The sequence below is a fragment of the Myotis yumanensis genome, unplaced genomic scaffold (genome assembly GCF_028538775.1).
Source record: "Myotis yumanensis isolate MYYU_CA2020_CCGP unplaced genomic scaffold, mMyoYum1.0.hap1 SCAF_3, whole genome shotgun sequence".
NCBI classification, from domain to species: domain Eukaryota; kingdom Metazoa; phylum Chordata; class Mammalia; order Chiroptera; family Vespertilionidae; genus Myotis; species Myotis yumanensis.
In genome coordinates, this window is record NW_027223754.1 from 138,494,121 (window position 1) to 138,506,791 (window position 12,671).

The window sequence follows — 12,671 nt, forward strand, 5'->3', positions numbered from 1 at the left end:
ATTAGTATAATGCCACTAGAGTTTAGTGTTGCTGAAAATGCCGTCCATTCCACATTTCTGTATGTATTAAAAGTCTGCTCTAAAACTGCATTAGTCAGAGTTTAACCACATTAAGGCAATGCTTATTTAAGCTTCAGGAATATTATTTATTGCCAGGTTGTTATACCATTTCAATCTATACATCAGTAACCCACAGATCAGTAAGTCCAGTAAGGGCTGTTTTTATCAGCAGTTCTGCTTACTATTTCAGTAAGCAGTAGTTTGGGTAATCAAGGTGATGTCATGTTTTGAAATATGTTAGTTATAATTAAAATGAGAGCCCTGGCTAGTGTGCTCAGTAGTTAGAGCAGCAGCCTGAGCCCAAAAGGTTGAGGGCTCAATTCCCAATCAAGGGCATGTACCTGGGTTGTGGGTTTGCTCTCTGTTGTGGGAGGCAATCAGTCAATATGTCTCTCACATTGATTTTTTTTCTCTCGCTCTCTCTCTTTTCCCTCTGTCTTTCCCTACTTCCCTCTCTCCCTTCTACTCTCTCTGAAAAGCAATGGAAAAAAAAATCCTCTAATGAGGATTAACAAAAACAAACAAAGATATATGATGTTTTGGAATTTAGGGCATTATTAGCATTTTTTTCTTATGCATATTTAGACAGGTATCACTTAAGGTGTATGCCTTAGTTTTAGTTCATATAGAATAAGATTAGGGAATTTTTATGAAAGAAAACTTATAAAATGTTAGTTGAACTACTGTTTGTGAAATTTTAGGGGAATAAGTTCCATATGAAACCATTATCAGCATTCAATAAAATGTATTTTGAGTGGATACACATAAGCTTAATATGTCTTTTTGCTTTATCTGAATAACCAGTGATTAAACATTTTAACCTAATTATTATGGTTCAAAAATAATCTAAAAACTAAATTTTATAAGGTATATTCCTTGTTGGTATTCACTAGAGATTTCATATTTTTATAAATAGGAGATCTGTTTCACATGTTTGCTGTACAGAGTACCAAGAATTCATCTGCCTTATGTTTACGGGGTGCCACATTAATGACAGGCAAATAAAGAAACTATAAAGCCTGATTTTCAACCTTTTTCATCTCATGGCACACTTAAACTAGTTACTAAAATTCTGTGGCACACCAAAAAATATATTTTTTTGCTGATCTGACAGAAAAAAAAAATAGGTATAATTTTGATTCATTCACCCCAGATGGCTAATGTGTTGGCTGTTGTCATTTTTTAAATTTGACAGTCTAAGGGAAAAGAGGTCAGTGCCCCTGACTAAATAGTCAGGTATTGCATGTTTTAAAATTTTTTCAGCACACTATTGAAAATAGCTAGTCTAAAGTTTACTTTGCCTAGCAAGTAAAGAATAGCTGATGCCCAAGGGAGGGTTACAATGTCTTTGAACCAACTGGCAAAGCATGGCTTCCCCAGAGGTAATTCTGCTAAGTCAAGCCCACACACAGCGGTACCTCTAGTCTCCTGTCACCTGGTTACTTCCGTTAATGGGTTAATTATAAAGGAGTTGTGCTAACCATTTTATTCACCTATACCATTTAATTTCCACAATAATCCAATAAAATAGACACTGGCTGTTACTCCTTTTTGAAGATGAAGAAACTGAGACTGATAGATGTTATATAACCTACTCGTAGTACTGGCACTTGGATCTAAATCTTAGTCTAACCATATGGTTTGCTGTACTGTTCCCAAATTGATGTGTCCTTTATTGCACCATGCAGTCAGTGCTCTCAGTCTGGAATCTGGTCATCTTATAAAGAGAGGTTATTCTCTGACTTTAATTATATCTGAAATTTTTTCATTGTAGGGTCTCTCTTAGAGACTTTTAGTGATTAAATAGAAAAAAGAGTTATCAGTGTTTACAAGACACCATTTAATTTTGACCAGTTTTTATAAAATGATAATGTAAAAATATTGGGAGAGCCTGGGCAAGATAATAATTTTCCCACCCCAGTGATTAATATTAACTTAACAGCAATTTTTTTGTACTTTAGAATCAGCATAAAAAATACATTCTCACTTTTTATTTTAGCTGTCTTTAAAAATTAGCAATGGCTATTGAATATATGGTGAATTGTAGCCTTGTTTAAAAAAATGAGGCCATAAAAAAAGACTGGAAAGGATTATAATTGTTTCATATTTTAATGTTTATTGACTTTCAGAAATATTTAAAGGTGATGGTTGATGAACGATGCTTCCTTTATTTTCTTAGCTTTTATATAATTTTTAAAAAGTGATTGGTTTTGTATGAAATATCAGATGTAGAGTCTTGTTTTGTTTGACCAGCAGTGCAAATTTTTTAAAGTAATGATAATTGTTCTAAATTATTTTCTTTCAAAATGAGATATTTTCTATCAACTGTTTTATGTAATCTAGAATCGTGTGCTTGCACACACATTCAAACTGATATGTCATTATTTTTTTTCACAGGAGCCATCTAGAACAGTTTCAGGCAGATACAAAAGGTAAGAATCCTTAAGTTATGACTTACAACATATTGTAGACATGAGTGTAATGTCTGTCTCACCATGGCTTACCTAACTAGAACTGTTTTGAGCAGCTTTCTGAAAAATAAGAAACCTTTATATTATGCCTTTAAAAAGAAATTACACTGTAAGTAGGAGTGTAATGTCTGTCTAACCATGACATATTCCGGCATACCTTGCAGTCTTTGAAACTGTGTGCACCGTGAATTTGTATGGGGGCTGATGAACTTAGAAGAGTATAAACTTAGGATCATTTTCCCTTATATGTTTAAACATTGAAAATACCACCTATATTAATTAGCTTGAGCTGCCATAACAAAAAACCGTAGACAGGATTGCTTAAACAGAAATTTATATTTTCACACTTCTGGAGGGCTGTAAAGTCCAACACCAGGGTTGCTATTATGATTGGGTTCTGATGAAGGTTGTCTTCCTGACTTGCAGATGGCTGCCTTCCTGCTTTTCCTCAAATGGTGGAAAGAGAAAGAGTAGCTGCTGTGTCTCTTTTGATAAAGACACTAATCCCATTGTGAGGGCCCCAACCTCACAACCTCAAATAAACCTAATTACCTCCCAAAGGTTCCCCTTTCAAATGTACCATTACATTGAGGATTAGGGCTTTACCATGCGCATTTTGTGGGTTTGCAGTTCAGTCTTAGTTTGTTCAGGCTCCTATAACAAAGTACCACAGACTGGGTAGCTTATAGACAACAGAAATTTATTTCTCATGGTCCTGGAGGCTGGCAGTCAGAGATCAGAGTGCCATTTTGTTCAGGTTCTGGTGAAGGTCGTCTTCTGGGTGGTTGACTGACAACTTCTTGCTCTGTCCTCACATGGCGGAAAGGGCTAGGGAGCTCTGTAGGGTCTCTTTTATAAGGGCACTAATTCCATTCATGAGGACTTCACCTTCATGACCTAGGCACCTCCAAAGTCCCCACCTCTGAATACCATTACATTGGGCATTAGTATTTTGGCATGAATTGGGAGGGGGGGAGGTGCGAAGTAACAGACATTCAGACCACAGTAAGTCCATAGCACCACCTCTACACAATGAGTAGTGCTTTTACCAGAAAATGTGTTTTAGGGTGTGTGCACATATATAGGAAGAAAATCAGAATTCGGTATGAGAAGTTGTTTAATGCAGATGCTTGGGATGTTAGGTTTCTTCCCTATTGAAGCCATAAAGGTTGCAGAAGATGGGCTCATACTTGTGCTAATAATTATGGAATAATTATAAATCTTACAAGTACTTTTAATGTCCAAAATGCTTTACATAGAGACCTCATTTAATTCTCATAGTTATCTTATAAGGTACAATATTTAGCTTCATTTCATAGATGAGGGGTTAAAGAGGTAGAATAATTTTGCTGAGGTTACTAAGCTAGTCAAGTGAGGAATCTAGATTTGAATTTAGGCAATCTGACTTCAGAACCCACATGCTTGCACATGACCATTTCCCTAGATTTATATGTATAAGACCTTTGTTTTCCTGTACGTGTTTGTTAAAGTTTAAAATATTTGGTTAAAAGTTTTGTTTATTATATCTCATCTAAAATAAAACATTGATTAAGAGGAGCTCTAATTTTAATACTCAGTCATCCCCCCTTACCAGCAGGTGTTGTATTCCAAGACCCCGAGTAGGTACCTGAATGTGTACAGAATCCTTTATATACTGTGTTTCCTCCTATACTTGCCTACCTATGATACAGTTTAATTTATAAATTAGGCACAATAAAAGATTAGCAGCAACAATCTATCATAATAAAAGCGTAATATGCTAATTAGATCAAACAGCTGAATGACCTTCAGACGAAGCCGGGGCTGCGAGGGCTGAGCCCCTTGCACGAATTTTGTGCATTGGGCCTCTAGTTAATAATAAAATAGAACAATTAGTATCTATACATATAAAAGCCTAAGCAACCATCTGACCATTCACGGTCTGACTGGTAGCTATGATGCGCAATGACCACCAGGGGTTAGATGCTCCGACTAGTAGTTATGACGTGCACTGACCACCAGGGGGCAGACGCTTAATGCAGGAGCTGCTGAGCTGCGGTGACTTGGCAGCTGCGGTTCTTGGGTGATGCACCCGGAACCAGAGAAGAGGGAGCCCGATTCCGGGTGCATCACCTGAGAAAACCTCCCTCTCGCAATCCAGGGACCCCTTGGGGGATGTCAGAGAGCCGGTTTGGGCCTGATCCCTGCAGGCCAGGCCAAGGGACCCCCCACCTGTGCACGAATCCGTGCACTGATCCTCTAGTACTATAATAAAAGTTATATGGATATAGTCTCTCTCTCAAAATATCTTATAGTACTACTAGAGGCCCGGTGCACAAACATTTGTGCACTCGGGGGTCCCTCAGTCCAGCCTGTGCCCTCTCGCAGTCTGGGACCCCTCGGGGGATGTCCACCTGCTGGCTTAGGCCTGCTCCCTGGAGGATTGTGCCTAAGCTGGCAGTGATACATCCCTTGGGGGATGTCCACTTGCCAGCGGGCCAAAGCTGCAGTTGAACATCCATAGAGCTGCTGAGGAGGCAGGAGAGGCTCCCACCATCGCTGCTGTGATGCCGTCAGCCTGGCTTGTGGCTGAGCAGAGCTCCCCCTGTGGGAGTGCACTGACTACCAGGGGGCAGCTCCTGCATTGAGCATCTGCCCCCTGGTAGTCAGTGTGTGTCATAGTGACCAGTCATTCCCAGTCGTTCTGCTGTTAGGGTCAATTTGCACATTACCGCCCTAACGGGTTTGGCTCAGTGGATAGAGCGTCGGCCTTCAGACTGAAGGGTCCCAGGTTCGATTCTCGTCAAGGGCATATACTCTGGTTGCGTACACATCCCCAGTAGGGGGTGTGCAGGAGGCAGCTGATCGAAGTTTCACTCTCATCGATGTTTCTAACTCTCTATCCCTCTCCCTTCCTCTCTGTAAAAAATCAATAAAATATATTTGGAAAAAAAAATTGCATGTGCACATTACCCTTTTATTATATAGGATAGAAGCCTGGTGCAAGGGTGGGAGCCAGCTGGTTTGCCCTGAAGGGTGTCCCGGATCAGGGTGGGCAGGGGACCCCCAGCTCCCTATGATCGCCCACGCCACCCCTGCTCACGATCGCTGCCTCTGCCCATGCTCAGGCCTAACACCTCTGGCCAAGGCATTAGGCCTGGGCAAGGGACCCCCAGCACCCCACCATCGCCAACTCGGCCCCTGCTCCCTGCGATTGACGGCTCCGCCCTAATGCCTCTCACCCAGGCATTAGGCCTGGGCAGGGGACCCACAGCTCTCCAAGGGACCTCCTGCTCCACCCCTTCCCAGGCCTAACGCCTGTGGCCAAGGCATTAGGCCTGGGCAGGGGACCCCAAGCTCCCACCATCAGCGACTCTGCCCCTGCTCCCCATCATCACTGGCACTGCCCCTGCCAGCTGCAGCCGCGCCGTGATTGCTGGCACCGCCCCTGCCCAGGCCTAACGCCTCTGGCTGAGGCATTAGGCCTGGGCAGGGGACCCCTTCAGCTGCAGCCGCCCCGAGATAGTGGGCTCCGCCCCTGCCCGGGACTAACGCCTCTGGCCGAGGCGTTAGGCCCGGGCAGCGGCGACCCGCAACTGCAGCCGCCCTGCAATCGCCGGCTCCGCCCCTGCAGCCATCTCGCGATCACGGGCTCCGCCCCTGCCCAGCTCCCATCACTGGCTCCACCCCTACTTCCCGCTATCACTGGCCAGTGCGGCAAAGGCGCCCGATTCCCCGATCATGGCTGGGGGCTCTTTGCCCTGCCCCCGGCTCTTAGCTCCCCCCTGGGTTTCGGATCACTGTCAGTGGCAGGGGGCTTCTTCTGTTCTTTCCCTTTCGCCTCCCTGCATTGTGCCTACATATGCAAATTAACCACCATCTTTGTTGGCGGTTAACCGCCATCTTGGCTGGTGATTAATTTGCATATCTCGCTAAGTAGCCAATGGGAAGGGTAGCGTTCGTATGCTAATTACCATGTTTCTCTTTTATTAGATTAGACTAGAGGCCCGGTGCACAAAAATTTGTGCACTCGGGGGCAGGGGGAGGGGGGTCTCCCAGCCCGGCCTGTGCCCTCTCGCAGTCTGGGAGATAACGACCTACTGGCATAGGCCTGCTCCCAGGTGGCAGTGGGCAGGCCCAATTCCTAAGTGCAGCCCCTGGTCAGGCTCAGACCAGGGCCGATTGGGGAGTTGGGGCACCGCCCCCTGTCATGCACAGAGCAGGGCGGATCAGCGGGTTGGGGCGCTGCACCCTGTCATACTCAGGGCAGGGCCAATGGGGAGGTTATGGCTCTACCCTGTCACACATAGAGCAAGGCCCGTGGAGGGGGGTTGGGGCGCCATCCTCTATCACCCACAGAGCAGGGCCGATCAGGGGGATGGGGCGCCACCGCTGTCACACTCGGGGCAGGGCCGATGGAGAGGTTATGGCTCTACCATGTCACACACAGAGCAGGGCCCGTGGTGGCGGGGGGGGAGGGGGTTGGGGCGCCGCACCCTGTCACACACAGAGCAGGGCTGATCAGGGGATTGGGGAGCTCCCCCTATCAGGCACAGAGCAGGGCCCGTGGGGGGGGGGGGGTAGGTTGGGGTGTCACACCTTGTCAAACACAGAGCCCCAGGGCAATCAGGGGATTGGGGAGCTCCCCCCTATCAGGCACAGAACAGGGCTGATCAGGGGGTTTGGGCGCTGCCCCCTGTCACGCTGATCCCGGTGCCGGGAGGCCTCGCTGCTCCGCTGATCCCGGTGCTGGGAGGCATATTACCCTTTTACTATATAGGATAGAGGCCTGGTGCATGGGTGGGGGCTGGCTGGTTTGCCCTGAAGGGTGTCCTGGATCAGGGTGGGGGTCCCCACTAGGGTGCCTGGCCAGGCTGGCTGAGGGGCTGAGGGCTGTTTTCCGGGTGGCGAGTGACTAAAGCTCCCAACCGCTCCTTGTTTTCTTCTTCTTTTTTTTTTATTCTGGGCCAGCTTTAGCTCTGAGGCCTCGCTGCTGAAAACATTGATACAAAGTTTCGGTCCGGCAGGATTTCAGTCTGGCTATTTTCTGGTGTTTTGTTTACCTTCTTATTTGCAACATAGTACATAGTTGCTTAGAGTTGCAACTGAGAGGCCGGCAGCGGCAGGCGGGGAACGTTGGAGTCCTCAGCAAGCAAGCTTCCCTGCTCGCTTCAGTGCCTGGCTGCCGGCCGCCATCTTGGCTGACAGTTAATTTGCATATACTCACTGATTAACCAATGAAAAGGGTAGCGGTCGTATGCTAATTACCATGTTTCTCTTTTATTAGTGTAGATACTCATTCTTCTTTTGTGATAATGTAAGATGATACCACGTCTATGTGATAAGATGAAGTGTCGTGAATGATGTAGGTATTGTGACAGCATTAGGCTGCTATTGACTTTATGGTGATTTTTAAGAATCAGTTTATTGCTTCTCTGGTGTGTCGGAATTGTCAGTCTCTCTACTCTTGGCTTTGGGGCCATTATTAGGTAAAATAAGAGTTACTTAAACAGGAGCACTGTGATATCTCAACAGTCAATCTGATAACTGAGATGGCTATTATGTGACTGGATAGGTAATGTATACTAGAGTGGACACACTGGACATGTGGGTGAGTCACATCCTAGATGGCTCAAGATTTCATCACATTACTCAGAATGGCTTGCAGTTTAAAACTTATGAATTGTTTATTTCTGGAATTTTCCACTTAATATTTTCAGAATACAGTTGGCCATGGGTAACTGAAATGGAAAAATGAAACAGTGGGTAAGGGGGAATACTGTATTCTATCGAAATCACTCTTATCTTGAACATCTCTCACATGTTCACTGACTCCCTTTTTAAAATGTTTAAATAACTTTGAGAAATTATAGCCATCGCTCGGTATACTTTGGGGATTGATTGGTTCTAGGACCCTACTCAGATGCCAAAACTTGGGAATACTCAAGTTACTATATAAACCCATGGACATTCTCCTGAACACTTCAAATCATCTATAGATTATTTATAATAGCTAATACAATGTAAATCCTATGCAAGTAGTTGTTATGCTGTATTGTTCAGGGAATAGTGGCAAAAAAGTCTGTACATGTTCAGTATAGATGCAACTCTCATGGATGGGCCTAACTACATAGCACACATCAGCAACAACGTAACATTTTTTTTCTGAATATTTTACGTCTAAGGTTGGTTAAATTTGTAGATGTGGAGCCCTTGGATATGAAAGGCCTGTAGTTGGAGATGTAGGGAGGTCATGAAATTTCTGAAACTCCAGGTTTAGGAAAGATGGATCAGTGTCATATTTGTAGGTTATTTTTCCGATGTGTAATTTTCTTAATAGAATGTTTTCTTGGTTAAGTTTATAGTGCATTGGTTAAAATAAAATTATTTTTAAAAAACTAAGAGAGATTGTTAGATGTGTAGCTGTGGCTATCCTGCTTGGTATGATATCTAAATAAAACCTTTTTTTTTAAAGGCAAGGTAGTCTGAATGACTTGCAAAGGGCAGGATTAGCCAGGGTGTATAATTTACCATTTTTCTTAAAGCATGTAATTTAACCGTTAGGAATGGCACTGATTAAGAAACAGGGGAAGCAAGTTAAGACAGATAATACATTTTATCATTCTCACATAGTAATTAACTGGTCCTTTTGTTTTCACAAATTTTTTAATACACTTAATTATTTTATTAAGTAACATTTATGCACAGTGATAAGTGTGCTTCTAAGTTGGCCTCCCCTCTAGTAACATTAATAGGTTACATTTATGTAGCTTTTAATGGTATGTAGACCACCTGCACATACCTTACCTAACAATAGCCGCATCGGGCACCTGGACAGGCATCTTCATTCCAAAATGAGGAAAATGGTTTTAGTTCCATGAGCCCTTTATTATACCACATTCCCTCTGAGCAAAAATTAGCTAAGTTACAAGAGAGGAAATTTTTTTTTTTAAGTTTTTTAAGTTACAAGAGAGGGAAATTTTTGTTCATATGCCAGAGCATTGGACACGTCAAGATATGAATATTAGGAAGAATTAATGTTATCTTAGCTGAAATGTAGGTGCAAAATTCTATTTCATATATATAATGTTTCATGTAATTATTGTCCTTCTATAACTATAATTCATGTAGCTTTATCAGAACTTTTCTTCTCTTACAATTTTTTTTTTTTTTTTGCAGTTACTGAAAATGATCAGGGTAGAATTTTTATACAACGTAGAACTGTTTATTTTAAAAGCAATTCTTACTATTGAATATTTGGATTAGAAAAACCCACACAGATCAAATACTATTAACATTATATTTATAGGCTTTTTATTTGTATAGCTGTGTGGATAATGGACATAATGGACATATAATTTTGCATTCTATTTTGCTCCATAGTTGATGTAAAACAAGTATCTTCAACTTTTATTTTAAGTTATATAGAGAATGACTGCTATCAACTGAGCCATCTCTGCTTTTCTCTTTTTCAGTGAAGTATAACATAAGTATTCCAGAGACCCTCACTATAACTGTTTTGGGGACCCATAATTTTTTGTTTTGTTTTGCCATAATTTCTTTATTTTGATAAAATGTGACTATGATTCTTTTCCTTAGGGACCAGCATTCTTTTCCAAAGTCAGTTGTGCTAAAATGTTTGTTTTAATCATTTTAATTTGTCCCAGTTGATATATTAGGGAACGATTTGACTATAACACAGAATTTGAGTTTGCCAATGCAGAATTTTAATTTTGTTCATGACAAACAGTAGGTACACCCAGAAAACTGTACCTAGCTCAACCAAGCCACATAGAAATGCACAAACCACACACCTCAAACATTATACCTCACTGTGAACCACAGCTGTCCACATGTAGTGTTAGAAGAACTTCCGTCTAATTTCAGAAGACCCTCCTTTTCATACTTAATGTGTAAAAAAAAGAAGTGTCACTTTTAAAAGATACTGTATATCTTGAATTATGTCAGATCTCTTATTTTTTGAATTAATATAGAGAGAAGTCAGATCTTTAATTGTCATGTGAATCTTAATGCTCTTTCATAGGAAATTGAATAGACCCTCTATAAGTTTGGAAAGTGAATAATTTATTTAGAAACATAATATTCAGACAGATTTAAGATGTTGTAACACAACTGTTAATTTTTTTTTCTAAATGGAAGTTTCTTTATAACCACTGTTATAAAACCAGTAGTTCTTGTTTGCACATGTATTTAAAGAACCACTTAGTCACAAGAAACTCTCTTAGTTTGTAGGTCAGGGGTTACACCAAAAAAATCATCCTTGAAAAGTAAGAAATTTCAGACTAAAGACCAAATGTACCATCTGTGCCCTCCCAAAGGGAATGGCCTGCAGGATTGGGCCGAAAGTGGCTCTCCAACATTCCCCCAGGGGTCCCAGATTGCAAGAGGGTGCAGGCCAGGCTGAAGGACCCCACCTGTGCACGATCAGGACCACGGGAGGGCTCCAGGGCGTGTCCGGTGGGCCCCATCTCGCCTAGCCCCAATCGGCCGGACCCCAGCGGCAAGCTAACCTACCGTCGGAGCATCTGCCCCATAGTGGTCAGTGCATGTCATAGCGACTCGTCGATTAGACAACTGTCTGCCCCCTGGTGGTCAGTGCACGTCATAGCAAGTGGTTGAGTGGCCTTAGCATATCATTAGCATATTACACTTTGGTTGAACAGTTGACCAGTCACTGGACCACCAGACACTTGGCATATCAGGCTTTTATTATATAAGATTAGTGTCTTCTATATTTTATCAAATGCTATAATGATACAATAACTTTGGCTCTTCTGGTTAATGTATTTTGCAAATGCATAGGAAAGTCACAAAATGATATTTTAAAAGTAATTGAGATACTGGTACTTTTCGTGGTCTGAGTTCTTCTCTGGTGGATTTGTGAACTTTTTTTCTGTGTTGTAAATATTAGCTAAGATTTATATAGTGTTCATTATGTATCAGACACTATTCAAAGTACTTGCCATATATGTTAATGCAGTCAATTCTGCAGTAACCTCATGAGGGAGATGTTTTATTATCTCTATTTTACAGATGAGGAAACCAAGGCACAGTGAAGTTGAATGACTTGTGTGAGATCAGACAGTTATTAATTGACTGATTTTGTCAGTATATGCTGCTTTACCTCATAATAATATTAATTTGCCTGGTATGGGTAGAATGTAGAATGTTTGTTTTACAATTTGATTTGGCTTATTTTGACTTCGAGTAACTGAAAAGTAGGTACTAGTAACTGGATTTTTTTCTGTTTAACATGGGTTGTTGTTTTATTTTTTGGTTTTGTTTTGTTCTTTAACTTCTACATATGTGGACATAGATTTCACAGAGTCTATTTAGCTATTTTTACTTTGTTTTAGCTACAAGATCTAAAATCTACACTAATAAAAGAGAAACATGGTAATTAGCGTACGACCGCTACCCTTTTCATTGGCTAATCAGTGAGTATATGCAAATTAACTGTCAGCCAAGATGGCGGCCGGCAGCCAGGCAGCTGGAAGCGAACATGAGGCTCGCTTGCTTCAGTGACTACGGACTCCAGCATTCCCCCGCCTCACTTTCCGGCCTCTCAGTTGCAACTCTAAGCAACTATGTACTATGTTGCAAATAAGAAGATAAACAAAAGCCCAGAAACCGGCCTTCAGTCAGCCGGGCTTTAGCAACATTGTATCGATGTTTTCAGCGCCGAGGCCTCAGAGCTAAAGCTGGCCCAGAATAAAAAAAAAAAAAAGAAAACAAGGAGCGGTTGGAAGCTTCAGTCACTCGCTTCCGGAAAACAGCTCTCAGCCCCTCACCCAGACTGGCCAGGCACCCCAGTGGGGACCCCCACCCTGATCCAGGACACCCTTCAGGGCAAACCAGCCAGCCCCCACCCATGCACCAGGCCTCTATCCTATATAGTAAAAGGGTAATATGCCTCCCAGCACCGGGATCAGCGGAGCAGCGAGGCCTCCCGGCACCGGGATCAGCGTGACAGGGGGCAGCGCCCAAAACCCCGGATCGCTCTGTGGCTCTGTGTGTGACAGGGGGGGGGCCACAACCTCCCTATCTGCCCTGCTCTGTGGCTGATAGGGGGGAGCTCCCCAATCCCCTGATTGCCCTGTGGCTCTGTGTTTGACAGGGTGCAGCGCACCAACCCCCTGA

General features: G+C 42.8%; 1 protein-coding gene across 1 annotated transcript in view; it reads left to right on the top strand.

Annotated features, from left to right (window-relative positions):
* Window positions 1–12,671, top strand: part of PAWR (pro-apoptotic WT1 regulator) — a 118,176-nt gene that overhangs the window by 86,834 nt on the left and 18,671 nt on the right. The window contains exon 4 of the mRNA XM_070409670.1: window positions 2,458–2,492. Within this exon, the coding sequence (XP_070265771.1) occupies window positions 2,458–2,492 (35 nt within the window). The remainder of the gene's footprint in view (window positions 1–2,457; window positions 2,493–12,671) is intronic.